Source organism: Cyprinus carpio, chromosome A20 (assembly GCF_018340385.1).
Source record: "Cyprinus carpio isolate SPL01 chromosome A20, ASM1834038v1, whole genome shotgun sequence".
Lineage (NCBI taxonomy): Eukaryota > Metazoa > Chordata > Actinopteri > Cypriniformes > Cyprinidae > Cyprinus > Cyprinus carpio.
The window spans coordinates 14,897,686-14,921,080 of NC_056591.1; the positions used below are offsets into that span (position 1 = coordinate 14,897,686).

Genomic DNA, 23,395 nt, shown 5'->3' on the forward strand with positions numbered 1-23,395 from the left:
TCTTCCAAAACAGAATAGTTCAGTTTTGTATGTAATAGCAAAGTGATTATATTTTGTTTCATTTTTTTTTATTAGGTTAATTTAGAAAAACATTTGGAGCATTTTTTGTTCGTTAAATATAAGTTTTTATTTTTTAAAGTAATGACCAAGCAGCCAGCGGCAGACAGTAGTGAGCCTGTGTTTGATCAGTTTAGTCTTCTCAAATCATCACAACTTGCCTAAAATAAAATTTATAGATATAAAATGTTTCAATCATAACAATGTTTAAATGCTAAACCTAGATAAATGTGCACCATATCCAATAGCTTGCGTGGAGTGTGGAAGCTTAAGCGCGCTTTGCAGGACATGGAGGTGCCAGTGCGATCACTTGCAATTTTCAGTGGATATGCCGTAATTTTTGCTCATTAAGGTAAGAGTAATACATCATTCGTAACTGTAAAGGGTCTAGTTTTATTTGTGTGCACTCACAATATCAACAAAAGTTGTGCTTTTATAAAAAAAATGAAGAAAACAAACATGATGCGCTTTCTGCCATCTAGTCTTGAACAGGAGTGCTTCACAAAAATGAACTGAAACTCAGCTAATACATGCCTCACAGACATGATAAATATAGAAAGCTTTAAATTACTACTTAATGAAATAAAACAAATAAAAAACAAAATCTCTTTCATTATAATCACAATAATAATCCGTAAAGATGCACTTCTCTCTAAAGGCTCGTCTAATAAAGAGGTGGCGAGTCAGGATCGGCAACTTCATCCTTGCGACACCGACTCCGAAAATACTATTTATTATTAAATAATTCAAATATCTTCTTTCTCTTTCTCCCTGACACATTTACAGTAATGACTTTTGTTGATGCTTTGCGGAAACCTTAAGCCTATTGTGTGCATTTGAATGCAGATCTTCGGATGCGCTGATGGCACGCATGCTGTTGCTGGACACTAAACACAGACAAGCTGCTCTTGACGGTCACGGTAGCACTCGTGTTGTTTCCACCAGCATGTCAATTTCTTCATCACTAATTGATGGATGTCTAAAATATAAAAATAAGGAGAAGCCTAAAACAGGCCAGAGGCTCGGCCCTCGTCTGAACTATGACGTGAAAATTGGCCCGAAGCCTGGCCCGAGGGGGCGTAAAAAAGTCGGGCTGAAATGCAGGGCTCTACTTCACTTTATAGAAATCAATGCATTGACCAGTGATGACACAAGTAGGATTTATAGGATTTATATGACTAAAATTTTAAGGATATTAGGATATTACCACAACATTACTCTTAGGACTTAACCTGATGGAGTACGTGCTCAGTCATTCAGGCATGTGAGCGCTCAGTCTTTAGAACAAAACATAAAAGTATCATCAAGTTATGTTTACCACAAGTTTTTTTTTTTTACTCATTAACTGAAAACCCCCATTTTAAAACCCCATGGGAAAATCTGAAGGAACCCACGGCAAATTACAGTTCCGGATTCTGACATCTCTGTTAGCAAATCATGGCAGTGAGTCTTTACTTCCGAGTCAATCTGCCACCTTATTCAAACTGAGCTGCTGATGAGGTCAAAACAGGACAGAAAATAGCCTATTACTTCTAAATATTGTTTTTTTGATGTACAAATCTTGATGACATTATAAGTGGCCCTCAGAGAACAGTACAAAATAATAACCAAAAAAGGCAGTCCATGACCCCTTTAAGTTCCTTTTATCATTCTGAATTGTGTAAATGTGTTAGCCTGAATTACTGTAGGCATTGGTTTACAAGTTTGCACAACGAGCAAACTGTCGAATGTTTACCGCGGAATTATCCATATTTAGAATATTATGCCGTAAGTAAACGTAATCAATTACAACAGGACAGTCAGAATCATTCAATAGTTCTGTGTTCTGAGTCCATTTCGATGACGAACTTCGACTGAACGCTCTGACGTTCTAGCAGCTCAGAGCTGCCATGGCATGCTGTCTCCATGGAAACCAGTTTAGTTGGTGCAGTGCGTTTGCGTGGTTTGAATATTCCTGCTTGCTAGCACATCCACAATATAAAAGACGTAGCTTTTATTAAGCGATCCTTGTTGCCATTTGAGCTACATTTGCAGAGGATTACTTGAGGTGAGCATTAACTAGACAAAATGCACGGCGTTGTCGAGAGGAGTTTTTTCGACAGGCCATTTTTTTCAACTTTGTTGTCGTATTATTAGCGAGCTAACGTCAACTGAAGCAGGCGAATAGGTATGTGTGACCATGTTAAGCTGCGAATGTAGTTTACGCCAGAAGCGATCTGACATTCAGCACCCATCAGGAATATCACGGATCTTTTTTTCATATGTCAACAGCCATATCTGGATGGTTTTATCTTAAGCGGGGCAAGGATTAAATTTTTGATCACCAGCACGCGCTGACCACAAGCACTCGACATCTCGAGCTGCTCCATTGGGAAAACGCGCACCATATCCATCTTTTTCTCAGAAAGTAAGCAACACATTTTTCGCAGGAATCCCTCACTATGTGCCGTCAGCGCACGCACTTCAGCTGAAAGCGCGTGTAGAAACTGCACAAACAATTGAACACCACGCAAATAATTTAGTGAAAGATCTACCTTTGCAACCAGTGGGACGCGTTTGTCGTAGGAGGACCATCCTCTCTTCATCAAAGACATCCCATCAGTCATTCACTGTCAAGAAGCCACAATAATGACAGGACTTTGACACCCGCGTCTGACACATTGACTAACACACTTAGGACAGATGTTTGTCAGGAAAATGACGCCGAGCCAGTCCAGTTTGTTTGGAGAGATAGATGACCTGCAGGATCTTACTTTCATCGAGAGACCCATACGCAGGTGCCTGAAGGTATGTATAATATAACCCCCCATGCATGTAAAACTGTTTGTTTCGTATAGTATTCGTTAGCTGCTTACCAAACCGTACTGTTATATTGAGACATGTAATGATTCAACACTATATATTTTAAGAGTGGAGGAATATTTTGGACGCTGCAGGTGATTTCTTTAGGGAGAGACTAAAACCCAAACATTCACGCGTTTGGACGCTTCCGCCTATTTTGTTGCGCGCGCCACGACCGTTTATTCTAATACATTATCGCGTTGTTCACCTTAATATCTTTATTTGAAGTAGTAACTGTACTAGCATCCTTAGGGAAGGACGGGGGTTGCCCACTTCAGTCTGCTGAGTGACGCAGTTTCTGTCAGCTGTCCGCATCACCGCTTCGCCTCCTCGTTTTCGCGCCTCACCACTGCGGAATAGAGGATTTCCACTTCAAACCATTACGTTATTCCTATCACTACCACCAATTGCTTCACTTAAATCGGTTGTATTCACTTGTAGTTGTGTGAACGTCGTGTTGGGCGTCTCTATTATCATGTACCTGGCAGCGGTGAAGTTAGGCAGGGGTACTCTCTCATCTCTCAGCATCGCGTATGCGGGAATAATGCAACTCCTACAGAGGGGGCGGGTGTTTTCTGTCCCTTATCGTTTTGTTTTTAATGGGGAGGTTCCACAGAAAAGCATCGTGGCTCTCAGAGCCCTAAGGTAATAGTCTAGGCACCCACACATGGCTCACGTCCCCCACACTATCTCTTCCCACGCATTCCCTCTTGCCTCGCATCCTGCCTCCCTGCAGCCTCCTCACATATTTGGCTGAGTCATCTGTAATGGAATCTTGCCCAATTACTGGCCATTCTTGATTTAAGATGCTCTACTTTTGCAGATTGTCGTGTTTGCTATGGAGACGCTCAACATTTTATGATAATGACTTTTGCTTCCTTCTTTATTTAAGCACTGAGTGTTTTGTATAGTGCCGATACCAAGGCCAGGCTTCAGAGCTGTTCATCTTGTTTCCACCATTTGCAGACTGCAGAAGAGATTGACAAGCTCACTGTGGATGAAGATCTGAATGACATAGAGCGAGCAGTCTACCTTCTGAGGTAAAATTGGACCCATCTGTTGTGCTGCCACTATAACTGATCTTTTCTATAATGTTTTTAGGGCTAGGATTGTTAGTTTTGAAATTGTTAGGGCCAAGTTTGCTAGATTAAAGACCGGTCCACATCAAGAGACAAACTATTAAGATAACTAATAGTAACTATATTAGCATCCATATCAGCGAACAACTGTTTATTATAAGCGCACGCTGCTGCTTTGTCTTCTGTCTTTTTAAATGCTCGAGTTCTTTAAAGTTGAGTGCATTCTTATTGCCTGGCAATATTTTTATCGTACATCAGCTTGAAAAAAAAAAGATTCATATTGAGACATACATCAGAGTTAAAAGATCATCATCATTGCAAAAAAAAAAAAAAAATATATATATATATATATATATATATATATATATATATATATACATATGCATGGCAGGGCCTTGGTTCCATCTATCGTTTGTTGATTGGATGGAAACGGTATTTGTTGCATAGATGTAAAAAAAATATATATATAATTTAACTATTATTACAAATATACATTTAGGTGCCATTTTTATTTATATTAAAAAGGTTATAATTTGAGCAAGATTTGAACATAAACCTCTCAAGCCACATCATCTCATTCTCAGGTAGGAGGCTGAGGCCTTTAGGGTTGACAGTTTTGTTTCTATTTAAAACTATGCCATGTTTTGCATCATTCTATGGGTTCCAGATTGTTGAAATCAGTAATGCTCATTGCTCTTTCTTTCCACTTGACACTCTGGAAACTGTTTACCCATGCCAGCATTGTTGGCTGCAGCTGTTCAGCCAAATGTGTATCCGGAGTAAGCTGACCGCACAACAACTTCTCAATGCTTGCTAACTGGCACAGAACATCCAGCTCAGTGGGTCAGGGCAGGTGGTGTCATCGCTGCTGTACTAGTCTTATGAATAATGGATCTCTTGAATGGTCTCTCATTGATAGCTAGGTAGAGCTAGCTGACTGCATGCTCATCTCGAAGGACTTCAGGGAGTCACCACTCTTAAGTTTCAATGTTACTGTCACTCAGATGCAGGTTTAGTAGTGATATAGTGTTATCTGATCATTAAACTTGAATGGATAGGGTGCTGATTACTGAGGAGACAGAGTTAAAATTTGATCAAATTTCTCTAGAATCTGCACATCTGGCATTTGTCTAATCTTAAAATATCATGAATTTATAGTTAGCAAATGCACATATTCTTGGTTAAACTTTGTTTTAGTCATGTTTTAGACAAGATTAAGAACATTCCAAACTGTTTAGAAATGTTATATTAAAGGGGACATTTTAATGATTGAATTTGATTTATATAGTTTGTGTTGCTCTTACAGGGTTAAGAGAACATAAACCAATACAAAAGGGTACTTCAGGCACATCTTATCTTTAAAAAGTTAAATATCATGTTTAGAGATCCAATATTTTGGGTTAATTTAATATTTATGCATGATTACCATCCTTTTGTTTATGCTGTTTTAACATTAACAAACTAAAAAACTTAATGTGATGAATATTTGTCAGTCATATATAAATAAAACAGGTACAATTTTTGCATTTAAAAAAAAGCATACTATAGTTTGAAACAAGAGAAAGATTGAAACAAATTGGATTTATTTATGAAAAATATATTTACCTGGTTATTGTGCATTTAAAACACATTCAGTTTAATAGTACTATTACTTACCTGTTTCTTATGAATGACAAGTGTGCATCAGATTAAGTGTATTAGTTTGTTTATATTAAAACTGTGCAATCCAAATGAATGGAAATTTAAAATGCTGTTAAAATACATAAATTATACATTTATGCCTAAACTTTTTGAGTGTATATTTTAATCTTGATATTGATATTTTTTTTTTCAATTTTCAATTATGCATTTGCAGACATTTTTATCCAAAGGGACTGTTCTATCATTCCTTGCATTCTCTAAGAATCAAACCCACAACCTTGCCGTTGTTACCGTGATACTCCACATATTTTCCCCTTAACAGTCTAGTTGGAGCCCCATTTTTTTAAACGTAGATTTATGGAGTCAGCTGCCTATATTCAGTTCTTGTTCCCCAGTCCGTGATATATAGACACTGGTTTTTTGGTTCTAGAAAAACATAGCAGCGGTTGACCTGTTATCTGGTTACATGCTGTATGCTTCCATGCTATGCAGAGATGAAAATGCTTGGACCAAATATCCAAAACTATTTTTGACCCAAAACTCGTTTTTTTGAAGGTCTGATTTTGTCCATTTTTAACCTATGAAACACTATATATCCTTGCTTGTGCTAATTAAGTGCCAGAGTCGGTCCACAGCCCGACTCCCTCGGGTTGCAAACTAGTTCTGAGAACAATTTAATTGCCCCTGTTCACTGTCATTTGGCATGTAAAAGCAAGCTGCCAGAGCATCTGTAAAATGACAGGAAAGAGACTGCTTGTTAAGAAATGGATGAATGGTTAAAAAAGAGGAGGGGTTTCTGAAGTGCAGACAGCTCATAGATTATGGTTACGCAAAGGTGGTCCCATCTTACTGAGACATTTTTAGCATTTTGCACACCTATTCATTTTGTATTGTATAAACCAATAGCATATTTCAGTGTATCTAGTTGTTTGTCGTCTGTGACAACTTTGTAATTGTTCTCAATTATTAAGCTTGAATGAATAATCCACATTGATATCAAGTAACCCCTAAGAATGCCCAATTTTCAGACTTACATGAGGTTGCATGAGGCCTAATGTCATGATTTTGTTATCTCTGTCGTATATAATGATTTTTACATTTCAAATGCTTTGCATGTCTTGCATTTATGTGTGGCAACATTAGTGATATTGCAGCAAAACTCCTGAACATGCAGATTCCTATTGAAATGTTCAGATTTTTAATCATGTCTGCACATTTAGGCTGATTAATTCCAAAAAGGTAATTAAATATTGAGGTAATTTTCATTTACAAGAGACGTGTGCAAAAATGGTATTTTGGTCCCTTTATTAGTGATTACCCTGAGATTCTATGTAGTTGAAGCTTGCATGTATCATGGGCTTAATTCGTATGCTACACTATGCTTCATAAATATTAGAGACTATATAACTCTGGAACTGTACGTTTCAGTTACATTTTGAGTAGCAGGTAAACCCCAACTGCCTCTGATAAAGTAAGACTTGGCCAGAGAAGTTGCTGCTGACTAGCTTTTAGGTACTGCGAGTTTAGATGCGGCTCAGTGAGAGATTTCTCCATTCTGGTGTGCTGATGTCAGGAACAGCACTGAATGCATCACTGCTCTTGCTGAGAGTCATACTGATGAGGCTGCAGGATTTTAAGACATGCTTTTTGTTGTTTGTGTCAGGACTTGTTTGTTGGAATGACTGTTAGGGTATTGTACACTACAGGTGTTTGGTTAGCATGGCCTCAGTAGCCCTGCTGGTAGATGTCTGTAACTACATGATCTGGTTCTAAAAAAGCATTGTCTACATTAACTTCATTAAAACATAGCCATATATTATTTGGATGTTTTTTTTGGCAAACAACACTTTTCAGATACCATTTACATTAATCTTCAAAACACTGGTCTTCCTTTAAGAGCATTATGGAATGAAGGATGTGCACAATTTAGAAGAAAGTGTCATTTGTTGGGATGTGAAATGTAGGGTATGAAATGTTTGTTCACAGACAGACTGCAAACAGCCTGTGCACTTCACTTTCTTCCCAGCATCATCATTGGCCCTGCTGGGGTTGGAAGCATTAGAGACGCTGCCAAATGTAAACTAATTACTAAGTGGGCATTGTTTAGGTTTCATTACAGTTCTGCTGGCTCAACAATCAATTGCTGACTCATTTCTTTTGGAGGGGGAGAATTCAAACAGTGTGTCACTTTTTGCCACTGCATGTTGCCTTCTTCCACTCTTTCTCTTCTAATTTTGTGTTGAGATCTTGAGCTCAGCTAGGGTTTGATGTGAATTGTTTTACTGGTCCCTTTTCAAAGATTCTTTCAAAGATTCCAAACACAAGGTAAAATCCTTCCAAAATGGGCCTTTCTGAACATCTAAACATTTGTCATATAACCTTCCATAGGAAAGGAAGCTAATGTTTTTCCTACAGCAATGAGATAAATGGAGAGCAAATGGGAGACTTTTGCTTTCCATTTCATTTTCAGATTATTTCTGAGAAATAGACAAATGAAGTCTAACATTAGTTTGCTCTAGAGATTCAGATTTGACAAAGTCTGCAATCAGAAGTCAGAGATTTCAATAAGAATTCAAACATTCTTCATCAAATTCTTCCTAAATTAAATGATATAAGCCAGTGTAACCTACTTTCATATTTTTGCTCTATTCATTTAATTTTATAGCTCCATTTAGTATGTTAACTATTATCTCATTTGTTTCTTTTTTTTCTCTTCATTTTACAAGAAACATATCTGAGATGAAGAGATGATCTCCATGAAGTCTCTTGAGCTACTGTATGAAAAAGCAACTTCTAAATGGAATAAAATGTTCTTCTAGACTGAGGCCATTGTGTATCATTCACTCACCAGGGAAATCTAATTACAAATGCGAGTGTAGCTCTTTTTACTTTCTGACCGCTTTCCAACCAGGACCTGGCCGGAGCAAACAAGAGACTCAAGGCTCACGGCAGTGGGATTGTGTTTCCAAACCTTTCAGCACCTGGTCTTTAGCTGATTATGTCTTTCATCTTCGTATAGATGTCAGCTGCTCTTCTCTCTGCATGGTACCTCTGTCATTTAGTGTATAAACAAAGGCTTTGCTGAGGTGCTGCACATTATTGACCATATTCAAGAAGTGCACAAAGCATGACCGCATTACTCTCTTCTTAGACAAACTTGGCTGCAGGTCAGGCTGTTTCTTGGTTATTAAATAACTGTCTGCCAACAAAGGACTTTTTATGTTTGAAAGAACAACCTATCCCTGAAAAAGTAATGAATAACTGTTTATAGTTCATTATTTAGAACAACAGCACACATGAGAGAGGATGATAGGATTGAGATTGTTGTGTTAGGAGGGATAGACTAGGTTTGTTTGTATTTAGTTTGATAGGGTTCTGGTTGAATGGTAAAAACAACTACAGCACAATGGTTCTATAAATAATCTGAGCATGTAGGCGTTTCCTTCACTTTTATGGCTATTTGCACATTTCATCCAAAATAAAATGGCTAAAATGTTTAAAAAGAAAATTAAATGGAGTAATTAAAGGTCACAGTTGAGTTGTGCTCTCTTTTCTTTTTAGTCAACCAAATGTTCTTGGACTTGGACTTCAGACTGACATGTGTGGGCACAAAAGTTTTGTTTATTAGTGCAATTTGAATTTTTAAAATCTGCTGGTCATGTGGTCTCAAGTTGATCTCGAGGGTGTGATCTGCCTTTTGTAGAATAAAATTAGCTTGCATGCTTATTTATTTATTGTTTTTTTTTTTTTAAGGCTATTGATATAGTTAGAGTGTTCATCTCTTGTGACTGTACATCATTTTTGTCAAATGTTCTATTCATTTCTGTGTCTAAAACTTTTAAGTGGGCAAAAAAGACTTTTGCATTTTTAAAGTTCAAGGAGATTTTTGTCATCTCTGTTAAAGAACTTTCAGAGAAGCCCTTTGTAGTGGCTGGTTGTTTGTGAATGTAGACATATAGACATAGAGTTGTTCATATATAAGTTGAGGTGTTGAAACTGTCTGTCTCCTAGAGACAAGATAATGCATCTACGGTATAAACCAAAATTCAATGCTGGGCACAGCAGTAGTTCACTGTAATTTTAAACAATTTACATGGAAGACATTTATCTGATTCTCCTATGCAGAGAGCATCTTACAAAAAGTGCTTTGGCTTCACATAAGAGACCATTGTGATCAACAGATGGCTAGCATGCAACTTAGCAACTTGCTAGCAAGCATCATCTACTTCTGTAGGAAAGCAGTGCTTCCTGAACCATAGTTACCTGTTGTTCTAATGGGGAAATATATCTTATAGATTTGACTATTTTTTGTGTATAAGGAAATTTACATATCCAAATAATGCAAAAAATGTAATATGTATTTGTGACGAGTGGGGCGGGGCCGAGAGCCGTGGGAACGGAGCGAGGCCGGTGGAGTGATTGGGAAATGAGCGACACCTGCTCCACTCACCGGTCTCGAGTCCCACGGAGGAGATCGGTGAGTGGAGCAGGTGTCGCTCATTTCCCAATCACTCCACCGGCCTCGCTCCGTTCCCACGGCTCTCGGCCCCGCCCCACTCGTCACAGTATTAAAAAAAAAAAAGTTTAGGTATTCAAAATTATGCATGACTTGACTTTTTGCTGAGTTAGAAATTCAGTAACAGCTCCACAAAAGTCAAATGGGGACCCCATTTTGAAATTTTAAAATGACAATACTATTTTCAGCATCATTCAGCGTATATCCTTTTTTTTCTTTCAAGAATTGCACTTAGAAATATTCTTACAAATTTTCTTATGAATATTTATCCTAAGAAATTTCTTAACCTATTTCTTAAGAACATTTTTGTGAATCTGGGTTTTTTTTTTTTTTTTTTTTAAAATTGAATAAAAGAAGCCAAAACAAGATCAATACAAGTCAATACAAGCAGTTGAGCATTGAGACTGGAATCTTACATCTGAACAAGTGCATGTCTGCAGCAGACTTTACTTTGCATATTTTAAATAAATGTGGTACATCAATGTACTGTAGCACATAAAATAAAATAAATGTCAGACAGTAACTTCTGAAATACAGCAGAACTACAGCCATGTTATTTATATCACCAGCCACATTTCTATGTTGTTTAGTTCTGGTGAGGATGTCCAAAGGGCCAGCGTGATCATCAACCTGCCAAACCTGGTGCGTCAGAACCCAGCAGAGACCTTTCGCAGGGTGGTGCCAAAAGTCAGGGTAGGCCAAACAGTATTTCATTTATTGCTTTTTGTTGTTAAGATCCTTCTGTGACGTCTTGGTGTGAGCTGTTTGTGAATGATCATACAGAGTACCTTCTTCTACCCCAACAGGAAGTGCTCCATGTAGCTGGGGCAGATATGCAGCTTGCCGCAGCAGGATCGTTCCTGACCGTCCTCCAAGATGACATTGTCCTCATCCAGACACACACCCACTCAATCTTGCAAATAGTTCTCCTGAATCTCGACCACAGGGACACAGGTTGCCTTTTATTTGAAAAAGCTTGAAAAGTACCTTTACTGTATAAAGTACATACAATAAATGTGAGGAATTTTGGTCTTGATTTTTTTTTTTTTTTTTTTACATCCTCTTTGAAATGACTGCTTGAATGCATGAGTTCTTATTATTTTGCAGTCTTTTGAGTGGAATGCAATTTAACAAGCACTACCATTCAAAAATATGGGGTCAGTATGGTCCTCTTTTTCATTTACTTTTATTCAGCAAGGATGCATAAAATTTATTAAGTGTGACAGTAAAAACATGAATAATGTTACATAAGATTTTTATTTTAAATAAATGTTATTATTTTATTTCTGTTTATCAGAGAATCCTTAAAAATATATTGTGTTTCGCAAAAAGCAACACAACTATTTTGATATTAATATGAAATGTTTCTTGGGCATTTAATCAGCATATTAGAATGATTTCTGAAGGATCATGTGACACTGAAGACTAGAGTTATGGCTGCTGAAAATTCAGCTTTGCTTTCACGGGAAGGAAAAGGGTTATTTTAAATTTTAATAATATTTCACAATACTACCGTTTTACTTTTGATCAAATACATTTTTTTTTTTTAACAGACCCCAAGCTTTTGAACTGTAGTGTATGCCAGAATGAAATATGCATTTCTGCATGTCAAGGACACAATCAGCTACTATATCTTTATTTTTAATAGTGGTCAGCAATGCTTGGTTGGAGACATTGCTGTCAGCAATTGATGCTTTACCAAAGGAAACTATCAGGCAAGAGGTAATGACAGCTGCAGTATTTGTCTTGTCTGTCATTTCTATACCCATGAGATATGCAATAGAAATCAACTATCAGTGTGAATTCAATTTGCTTTGATTGATTGATTGCACAGATTCTGAGTCCTCTATTATCGAAACATCAGCTCTCCCAGTCTGTTCCGGCACGTCTGGCCAGCTGTCGCATCTTAGGAAAGGTTGTTGGCAAATTTGAGTCATCAATGTGAGTTCTACAGTGGAAACGCCACTTGACCAATCAAATAAGAGGACAGGAACAACTTATATATATTATAGAGTCATTTTCTTTTTAATGATGTTTAAGTTGAAAAGCTTAAAATACACCTTTTGTCTTTTTTTTGCTGACTTAAAATTGTCTACCATGGCTTCTCTCTGCAGAGTGAAGAAAGACCTTTTGCCACTGATCAGGTCGTTATGCCAGGATGTAGAATACGAGGTGCGCGCCTGCATGTGCCGCCAGCTGGAGAACATCACCAGGGGAATTGGGTAAAAAGATATGAAGCAGAGAGACGTCACAAAGAACATTTTGTTATTTGAATATCTAATGCTGCCAAATCTAAATGACTTATAAAAATAGTAATTTGATAGAAAAACACAGTGTATTGTATAATTTAAATAGTAAATAACAGGTATAGTGTTTATAATTTATATATATATATATATATATATATATATATATATATATATATATATATATATATATATATATATAATATATATATATATATATACATTTTTCAGTTTATGAGTATTTGTTTTTGCCACTTCTTTTGAATGTGTGACATTTTCTCTCACATATTTAAACCAAGGGATGCAAGTTTTTCACAATGTGACAGACTGATGCTTAAACTTAAGCACTTTAGGATATTCTGTTAGAAATAATATCTCTGGTGAACATTTATGTGTTCAGTATCAGTATGGATCATAAGACTAGTTTGTCTATATTTGCTCTGTCCCAGGCTGGACCACACTAAGGTTGAAGTGCTCCCTGAACTGGTTGAGCTGGCCCAAGATGAAGCCAGTACTGTGAGACTGGCAGCTTTCGACACCATCATCAACCTCTTGGAAATGTTTGACAGTAGTAAGCCACTCACAGAGTTTTTATTTTTATTTTTATTAATTTGATTCTCATGTTAGTTGTTTTATTAAAACCGAAAAGACATCCATTAATTGTTAATGTAATAAAAATACTCTTCATATGTGGATAAATATGTAGTTTATATTTTTTCTTTGAGTATTTGAGTTTTTTTTAATGCACTGGTAAATTTTGGAATTTTAGGCAATTTTGCTTTTCTTCTTTAAGACTAATGGAAAGAAAACATCCAAAAAACACATTTAAGTGTTTATTTTATTTAACTTTATCTATCTTTATGTCAGTAGATTTCAATTACAATACATATATTTTAAAGGTAGGCTATTGACAGTATTTCCTGATTTTCTGATATATAGTGTGATTAAAAAGAAAAATCTCCTGAATGACAAAATGAAACATGAATTTTAAACCTGGCTTTATCCCATGTTCATATTTCTGTTCTGGAATTGTATACAAGTTTGTATTTCATTAGATAATGACTTATTTGCATATTTCAACATAACATTTCAGAAAACAACTGGGGACGTATGTTATCTATTACAATTTTTAGTTAAAAAGTTAGTTAAAATTTTTACCCTGTCTTGCTTTAAGGGATATTACCAATGTTAACATCAGCTTTTCTGCTGTAGAAATCAGACAATCTGAAATTTAGTCAAATTACAGAGAAACAGAGAGGTGTAATAACATTTGCACTTCCAATTATTTCACAGTGTACTGTTTGAAACATGCTGCGTACCTGCTCATATCATCACAGCTTTTTTTAATTTATTTTTTTTGCATTCTGGGACATCAGATTCGGATACTGGCATGTGGCTCCTTTGTGAAAAGATGTTGAAACTCGTCTCACACTCTTTCTCTGTCATCCTCTCACCCTCCCTTCTTTTCTGTCACCATTTTTCATAGATGACAGGACTTGTGTCATATTTCCCTTGGTGAAGGCATTCTGTGAAAAATGCTTCAAAGGGGATGAGGCAGTGCTGGCCTCCTTGTCCTTCCAGTATGGAAGGCTTTGTCACGGGCTCTCAGGTGAATGTCCGCTTCCTTTTTTATGGCTTTCTGAAATATTTTAGGATTACAGTCATGACATGGATTTTTGTATCTTTTATTTGAGCAGAGTCTTTTACTGACGATCAGCACCTCTGGTTTCTGGAGTTTTATAAGAAGTTGTGCTGTCTGGGTTTGCAGCATGAAAATGGGCATTGCGAGAGCCAGCCCTACCCACTAGAGCTGGAGAATAAATATGCCCTAGTGCGCAGGAACTGTGCCTACAACTTTCCTGTGAGTTTTCTTGCCTCACATCCATAACTGTTCCGTTCTTTTGTCTTTAAAGTTGAAATGTGTATTGTGCAGTGTTAAGGTACTTTGTTCTATCCCAGTTTAATATACAGAGCCATTTCAAAAGTGTAAACACTGTTGCTCAGTGGGGCTTTTTAAAACATTACACTACATGCCAAAAGTTACATTTCAGTCAGATTAAAGCAATAGTTGGTCTTTTTAAAATGTACAGTAGGTGCTCCAATTATACCAGTCTGATTTTCACAAAGACAGACTAGTAGACCTACTATAGATAATACAGCCATAGCTTGGTCTTCAGTCAGCATGTAAACACATTAATCAGAATACAGTTGGATTTGCTGTTTTGCACTTGCTCCGAAAGACCAAGGAGACATGCAATGTGTATTTAATTCTTCAAATATTCAATCCAGGAGATGTCCTGCAGTTTATTGTAAGTCTTGTTGCAGTTTATTGTAAGTCTTTGTTGTTAGTGCGGATATATATACAGTAGCTGCTGCCACTCAGAATAAGTCACTCAGAGATGTAGGTGGCTGAACGTTATGTCTAAGAAACCAGTCGGGACACAAAAACATGATGAAAGTATTATAAAAGTAGTCTTCATGACTTGTAGCTGATATATAAGTTGTTATTCACTGATAATGTGTCCTTCCAGTGGTCTTCTCTTAGTAACTTTTCATGAATGTGGTAATATCAAGATTTTTTTTGAATGACAAATTAAATTTTATTGTTTCTTTTGCAAACTACCATAGTTTGCAAGATTTTTAAAATTCTTAAAGAATGTTATTCTTATCAAGGCTGTATTAATTTAATAAAAATACAGTAAAAACAGTAGTACTGTAAAATATTATTACAGTTTAAACTGTTTTCTATTTGAATATATTTTAAAATGTATTTTATTCCTGTGATGACAAAGCAGCCATTATTCCAGGCTTCAGGGTCACATGATCCTTCAGAAATCATTCTAATATACTGATTTTGATTTAGAAACATTTCTTATTATTATCAGTGTTGAAAACCATTGTGCTGCCTAATATTCTTTTGGAAACGGTGATATTTTTTTCAGGATTCTTTGATGAATAGAAAGTTCAAAAGCACAGCTTTTATTTGAAATATCCAGTAGTATATACAGTATTTTGTAAAGTTACTTTCCTGAATTATTTATAAGCATATTGCTGTGTGTCTGAAATCTTGTCTGTAGATTTTCTTCTCTTTATTAATTTGCAGGCCATAGTGTTATTTGCCGATCCAAACCACTTTCTGTCTGAATTATATCGTACCTTCTCAAGTCTTTGTCATGATCCTGAGATTTCAGTACGGAGGACAGCAGCTGGTGGTTTCCATGAGGTACAAACTCAGAAACTCATTTAAACATATTTTTTGTCATAGTACACAATGTGACTCATATTTTGACAGGTAGCAGTGCCTCAGTTCAGAATGTACAATACCATCTTTTCTAATCCTTCTGCATTAGGTGGTCAAATTGCTGGGCCCAAATGTGCATTACATACACAAAGAGCTAATCACTTTGCTGCAGGATGACTCATTGGAGGTGAGACCTGCATAAAGGTTTGCGTGTGTATGTTTATTAAAAGAGCTTTCAGCTGTCTGTGACAACTTCAGTCAGCACAGTCATTTCCTTGGCACACTGTGCTGTGTGAGACACAGCAACTTTCTTCACAGAAAGATTCAGTCTTTCTCAAAACCTCTACTGACCGCTGAGATTACATGAACAAATAGCTGTCTGACCATTCAAAACCCCATCCTCGCAAGGCCAACTGAGCTTATGTAACTTCTTTATTTGGATGCCCATTAGTTAGGCAAGAAGTTCCCTTCTGGAGTGTGTGTGAAGTTCTGTCTTTGCAATGTATTAACAAAAATGAGACCTTAAAGGTAAAGTGTGTAATTTCTGCACCACTTGAATGGAATTGGAAAAAAAATGGCAGGTTTTCCAAACACTCCCCCATTTGCAATTCATCGCAATTATATTTGATATTTGAAAACTCTTTTAGCATTGAAAAGGTTACACACATCACCTTTAACTCCAAACTACCAAAAATTCTTTATAGGCATCAGACATACCATGTCAGCGTGTGTGTATGAAGCTGTGTGCACAAGTGTGTGAGCCTTTGCGGAGGTTGCATGCAACTGTGTAGGATGAATGAATGCATTGCACCTCCCTAGCTAAGGCTAGAGTGTGGTATTGTTTATTCTGTCATAATCCCCTGAGCAGTGTTAGTCACACACTGCATTAGCATCCACTATAGTGCAAAGCTCCCTGAGCCATCAGACATAGTGATTTTCATGATTAATGATGATGGAAAACGAACATTATAGACTATATATTTTAATCAGTGATCTCACCCCAGCTTATCTTCAATTTTGAATCCCTTCCTGGGGTTGGTAGAAATGACGAGAAGGCATTGTTGATTTGAAGGGCTTATATTAGCATTAGCTCAATGCTTTTAAATCTGCAGGTATTGGATGCTCTGTTGAACAATCTTCAAGAGACTTTAGAGCTGGCCACTTCCAGAGGGGAGGGAGCAGGTCCTGAGAGCAAGGTATCGGCTTTACTTTTTGCTGCTTTTAGTTAGCATTTTCTTTTGTGACTTCTTTTGATGTGTCCTTTGCTGAATAAAAGTATCTGACATCACTCTCAACCTTACAGCAGGTGAATATTCCAGACTTGGTGCCTGCTTTGGTAGCAGCAGAACAGAAAGCGGCATCCTCGCTTCACTGGCGGGTTCACGAGAAACTTCTGCAGTGCTACTCCTGTCTGCCCCGTGTCATCTCTGGAGACCAGATCTACTTCCGCTTCTTTCAGAGAATGTTGAGCATCATCACTACCAATGTAAACTTCTTACATGCACACACTCCTGTACATTATCTCAATTTTAAGTGGCTATTTCATCTGTCCTTCTGTTTACTCTGTTCTAGAATGTTCTACCAGTCCAGCGGGAAGCTGTCAGGACGTTATGTGTGTTCTTGCGCTATAACCGCAAGCAGGAACAGCGGCAAGAGATAATCAGCAAAATAAAGCAAGGTAAAAAAGCAGAATCTGCTTATTTCACATTTTTGTGTATGGGATTCTGTGATTCAGTTTGTCAGGACTCTATTCTTTTCTGAATTCAAGAACTTGCTCAAGGTAGAAGCTACTGGAACAGGCTTCGGTATCTGGACCTGTGTGAAATCACAATAGACCTCTTCTCCAAGTCGTATTTTTGTAAACATTTCCTCATTCCAGCGCTTGAGTTGGTCAGTGACCCCGTAGCCAATGTCAGGTGAACAGCTCACATTTTTTTTAACATCTGTTATTGCATCCTTGTTTACTGTGCTTTGACTAATTACTGCTTATTGTTTGTTTTATTCAACCAAAAATAAACTTTCTGGCAGGTATAAGCTCTGTTATATGTTACCCAAACTGAGATCCACCATCAAGCCAACAGACAAACATCTACTTCAGCAGCTGGAGTTCTGTGTGCGGAAATTGTTGTGCCGTGAGAAGGACAAAGATGTAGTGGCAACGTTGCGTAAGGTGAGGCTCTTATTATTAAAGTTTGGTCACATTAGCAAAGTTTTGGTAAAAATTTTTGGGCAAAAAATGGTCCATGTATGAAGTAATGCTCAAGAAGTTACTTTCAAACCAAACAGCTTTCTGTTGATCAACACAGTAAATCTGCATGATCAACTTAAACCCATTGCAAAATCTGCATGGGGAAATCTCTTACCCTCACTCGGATTCCACTTGAAATGGCAGGATTTTGCCTATTAAAAACAGTAAATGTGATTGCACCTTAAGTCTTTTGTGAAGATTTTTAATAGATCGAAAATCAGTTCATTAATAGATGAAATTAAATCTTCAAATGGTTTTATTATGTTTTCTTAGACAGTTCTGGAGCTGGACAAAATGGACATAACAGAGCCGGTATGAAAGATCGTTACTTTGACCCTTTCAATTTAGTTGTTTTGACAGTTTTTATACACCAGAGATCTCCAACCCTGCTCCTGGAGAGCTACCGTCCTACAGACTTCAGTTCCAACCGTGCTCCAACACACCTGTCTGTAATTATGAAGTAGCCCTAAACACCCTGATTAGCTGGTTCAGATGTGTTTGATTGGGGTTGGAGCGGAAATTTGTAGGACGGTAGCTCTCCAGGAGCAGGGTTGGAGACCACTGCTATACACCATCTTTTTTATGAACATTGTAAGCTAATTTTGTTTCACTGTTAGTTTTGAAATAACTTTTCATATGTATAGTATCATAAAAGGCATGAAAGAGAGCTTTTGGATCAGAAAAAGGAGAAGGAGGAGACTCTTTTACTTGAAATGGTGAGTGATTTACCCTTTTTAATTATTTTATGAAGGCAGCAAGTTCACTTATAATGGCTTATAATTTTTATTTAATCTTTTTAATACCAAAACTCCAATTTATCTGTTGGCTGATTGGGCCTAAAAAAGACAAATAGGTTTTTCATTATGTGTAAATGTGACTTTTTGATGTCTGAACAAAGAAGACAAAAATACAATTTTAAACATTACTGCTTTGTGGTTTAACACATAGGAACTGTTAGAACGACAGCAGAGTGAGGCAAAACTAGCTGGAGATAAACAGTCGGAGAAGAAACGTGAGTGACGTTCATTCATGCACCCTCTTTCTCAAACTTTGGATGGTTAACTAGCTTACACATGTACATTTCCCAAATGTATGTGAGCGTTTACTTATAATGCTTTTGAAATGCAGAAAGAGACAGCAAGTCAAGCCTCTCTGGTAGTAAAGGAATGTCAGGATCTACATCAGGAGCAACATCATCCTCTTCTGCTGGTTAGCATCCTTCCTGATGTACATTAATCTTAACTGAATAACAAAAACATTGCATTTGTTTTACTATATACAGTACAATTCAAAAGTTTGTAGTCTGTAATTTCTTTTTTAAACCAATTAATAAAGCCATGAAGCATTAAATTGATCATAAGTGACAGAACTTTTTTTTCCCCCAAATAAATGCTGTTCTTTTGAACTTTTTATTTATTAAAGAATAAATGGGAAGTTCAGCAAATGCTTGAACAGCAAATCAGCATATCAGAATGATTTCTGAAGAATCATGTGACACTGAATCCTGGAGTAGTGATGCTGAAAATTCAGCTTTGCCGTCACAGGAATAAATTATATTTTAAAATATATTAAAATAGAAAACAGTTGAGAAAACAGTTACTGTATTTTTAATCAAATGCAGCCTTGGTGAACATAAGAGACTCATTTCAAAAACATAAAAAAAATTTTTAACAACAATAAACTTTTAACAATAATGTACATGAACATTTATTATTGTTATTATTATTTTTACATTTTTGCAAATGACATAAAAATGTAAACAATTTCTAAAGGTTTCAGAATTGGAAGGTGCTTATTTTCCCAACACTGATCATGTTTGCAGGTAAGGAGATGCGGAGGGCCAAACTAGCTCGCAGTCGTTCCCTCAGCGGTCATCCTACGACAACAAAGATGTCAAACCCAGACAAATCCTTGTACGTAACAATCATCTCATCACTCTTGTATTGCTATTGCAGTAGATTGCACCAGCTGAGTTTTGTCTGGATTTTGAATTTTGTCATGAATTTGCCATGACCCATCACCAGTAGTTACATAGCATGTTTATACTCACTATTTTCTCTTTAGAAAAGTGAAGGATTCAGGAAGTTGCCCTGGATCAGGAAAGAGCGCTATGTTACCATTAAATGGTATTTAATACAATTTCATTACGAATTAGAATGACTTGTGCTCTTTGCCGTAAACTTTCTGTCATTTACCTGTACTTGTTTCTTTTCCAGATGATAACCTGCGACCCCACCACTTTAATGTTGCTTCATCAATCTCCCCCACCCCATCATCTTCCTCCATGCCCGTCCTGATCCGCAGCAACACGAGCAGCTCTTTGGATCACCGGAGTAACGGGAATAAAGACACACAGTCTAGGAAGCTCTCTGTGTACGTAGTGTGATCCTGTACTTTTTGAACTTCATCTTATAATCTTTTATTAATCGTGACATTTTGGGTGTAATAATTTTATGATTATAAGCTGGAATGATTCAGCCAGACTGAACTTGACCTCTGTGATGTTTTTCTATTCGTGTCCGACAGACAGCGGAAGTCAAATTCATTTGGAATGCAGTCTGGGAGAGAGTGATTACCACTTTGCCTTTTGACTTAAAGCCCCTTTCTACAAGACTTTTCATTCTGCAGCAGCAGTATCCCTCCATTTTGATGTGTCCATTCTCTTCTATACCAGAACGGCTTAAGATATGCTGGGGCATCAATTAAGGTGTGCATTGATCCATCTCTGCCTTATTTCACACAAAAAATTCACAAAAATTCACATAATACATAATATGATAGAGAAGTTGTTGAGTAGTTGTTTGTATTTAATTTACTGCCTCATTTTTTTGTTTCTTGTATTATAGCATGCTTTGCAAATTCTGTTTTATATTTTTGAAGTGGCTAAGAGAAAAAGAAGCACTATGTATTTTTATGATTGAAGAGTTTTGGAACTCTCCATCCCATCCCACCAATGAGACTGTGCCTGGTGCTGCCCAGCACCTGATTGATTAACGCCAACATCTTATTACCCAATGAATAAAATTCATGTTGAATATGATTTGCTTTAATGAGTTGCATTTGAACAGCCTGCTAAAGTGCTGATATGAATACTATGCTGGTAATGACAAATCTCTAGAAGAACAAAAAACAAGATACTTTTCACTGTGTGGTAACACTCCATCACAGCATCAATAAATCTCTTAAATCAACCATTTCAGAAAAAACTATACATTTACATTTGTTTACTGTTATTATATTATACTGATATTTTTGTTTTAAAACATTGTTACATTACTGTGGTAAATGTTTGATATTAATTTTTTCTTCAAGCAAAATTACAGGTTTATATGTTATTTGTTCAAGGAATGTGAATGGTTAATCTATGATTAGGACCAGGAATGTGAATTGGTAGTTTATCTATACATATGTAAAGGATGCATTTTGTGGCCTCATGGTAGATGACAAAGATTAAGGGTTGATTGAAAGTGAGCCTGGGAGGAAGAGGGGTCATAAAGAGATTGCTGGAGGCATCGGCCACTGAGCCTCCGGTCTTATCCACCTCCACGTTGACCTTCTGTACCACCTGGAATCAAGAGGCATTGGTCAATGCATGCTGGTATATCTCATCTTTTACTATACATATATTGTATGATATATTAATGTTAAAGTGTGTGTGTGTATATATATATATATATATATATATATATATACTTTGTTAGGTAAAACTTGCTAGTACCGATTTGGACCCCCTTTTGCCTTCAGAACTGTCTTAATTCTTCATGGCATAGATTCAACAAGGTGTTGGAAACATTCCTCAGAGATTTTGGTCCATATTGATATGATAACATCACGCAGTTGCTACAGATTTGTCGGCTGCACATCCATGATGCGAATCTCCTGTTCCACCACATCTCAAAGCTGCTCTATTGGATTGAGATCTGATGACTGTGGAGGCCATTTGAGTAAAGTGAACTCATTGTCATGCTGGAAGTAGCCATCAGAAGATGGGTACACTGTAGTCATAAAGGGGTGGACATGGTCAGCAACAATACTCAGGTAGGTTGTGGCATTTAAACTATGCTCAATTGGTACTAAGGGGCCCAAAGTGTGCAAAGAAAATATCCCCCACACCATTACACCACCAGCAGCAGCCTAAACGATGAGACAAGGCAGGATGGATCCATGCTTTCATGTTTCCACAATTATTAAGTATACCCAACTAAGCAAGTAAGTAAGGTTTTTTACACCAAATTCTGACCATACCATCTGAATGTCACAACAGACAATTATTAAGTATACTTGGTGAGCCTGTGTAAATGGTAGCCTTCATTTCCTGTTCTTAGCTGACAGGAGCGGCACCCGGTGTGGTCTTCTGCTGCTGTAGCCCATCTGCTTCAGGGTTCGATGTGTTGTGCGTTCAGACATGGTATTATGCATACCTTGGTTGTAACGAGTGGTTATTTGAGTTACTGTTGAATTTCTATCATCTCTAACCAGCCTGCCCATTCTCCTCTGACATCAACAAGGCATTTTCGTCCACCCAACTGCCGCTACACATATATAGTTTGTGGTCAATAAGAGTCCAATGTCAGTAGAGGACATTTATAATGTTAGATTTTTTTTTTTTTCAAATAAATGTTCTTTTGAATGTTTTATTCATGAGCACCAAATTAGCATATTAGAATGATTTCTGATCATGTGGATCATTTGACAAAGAATACTGTAGAGATGGCTTCTGAAATTGAGCTTTGCCAGGAATAAATTACATTTTAAAATATTATAATCTGTTATTATGAACTGTAATGAATTTTATTTTGCAATATTAATTAATGAAGCCTTGGTGAGCATAAGGGGCTTCCTTAAAAAAAATAAAAAAAAAAATAAAAAAAAATATATATATATATATATTATATATATATATATATATAATATATATATATATATATATATATATATATATATATATTTGTTTGGAAAACAAAGTTTGGAAACATTACTATTTTTAATGTTTTTGAAAGAAGTTTCTTCTGCTCATCAAGCCTCCATTTATTTGATCAAAAATACAGAAAAAAACAGTAATATTGTAAAATATTATTACAACTTAAAATAATAGTTTTCTATGTGAATATACTTTAAAAAAATAATTTATTCCTGTGATGCAAAGCTGAATTTTCAGCATCATTACTCCAGCCTTCAGTGTCACATGTAACATCCAGTCTATCACATGATCATTTAGAAATCATTCTAATATTCTGATTTATTATGAGTGTTGGAAACAGTTCTGCTGTCTAATATATTTGATGAATAAAAGGTTAAAAAAAACTGCATTTATTCAAAATAAAAAAAATTATAATAATATATATTCTAATAATATATTTTCTTTACTATCACTTTTTATCAATTTAACACATCCTTGCTGAATAAAAGTATTGATTTTATTTAAAAAAAAGAAATTACTGACCCCAAATTACTGACCAGTAGTGTATATTGTTATTACAAAATATTTATATTTTACATTCTTGTCTCTTTTTTTTTTTTTTTTTT

General features: G+C 36.4%; 1 protein-coding gene across 3 annotated transcripts; it reads left to right on the forward strand.

Moving 5' to 3' along the window:
- Positions 1–1,937: 1,937 nt before the first annotated feature.
- On the forward strand, positions 1,938–20,609 carry LOC109112657 (serine/threonine-protein phosphatase 4 regulatory subunit 4-like). Of its 3 annotated transcripts, XM_019125562.2 has the most exons (25): positions 1,938–2,844; positions 3,865–3,938; positions 10,725–10,827; positions 10,941–11,088; positions 11,783–11,856; positions 11,969–12,075; positions 12,249–12,356; positions 12,830–12,951; positions 13,867–13,989; positions 14,078–14,241; positions 15,484–15,603; positions 15,731–15,808; positions 16,734–16,817; positions 16,925–17,107; positions 17,194–17,299; positions 17,390–17,537; positions 17,650–17,791; positions 18,143–18,181; positions 18,514–18,585; positions 18,818–18,881; positions 18,998–19,078; positions 19,692–19,782; positions 19,934–19,995; positions 20,086–20,242; positions 20,396–20,609. In XM_019125562.2, the coding sequence occupies exons 1-25, from the start codon at positions 2,740–2,742 to the stop codon at positions 20,439–20,441; spliced, it is 2,601 nt and encodes an 866-aa protein (XP_018981107.2). In that variant the 5' UTR covers positions 1,938–2,739; the 3' UTR covers positions 20,442–20,609. The 3 variants fall into 3 exon arrangements, with proteins under 3 accessions (XP_018981107.2, XP_042633702.1, XP_042633703.1); XM_042777768.1 differs by lacking the exons at positions 1,938–2,844; positions 3,865–3,938 and adding an exon at positions 10,379–10,524; XM_042777769.1 differs by lacking the exons at positions 1,938–2,844; positions 3,865–3,938 and adding an exon at positions 10,538–10,560.
- Positions 20,610–23,395: the final 2,786 nt, after the last annotated feature.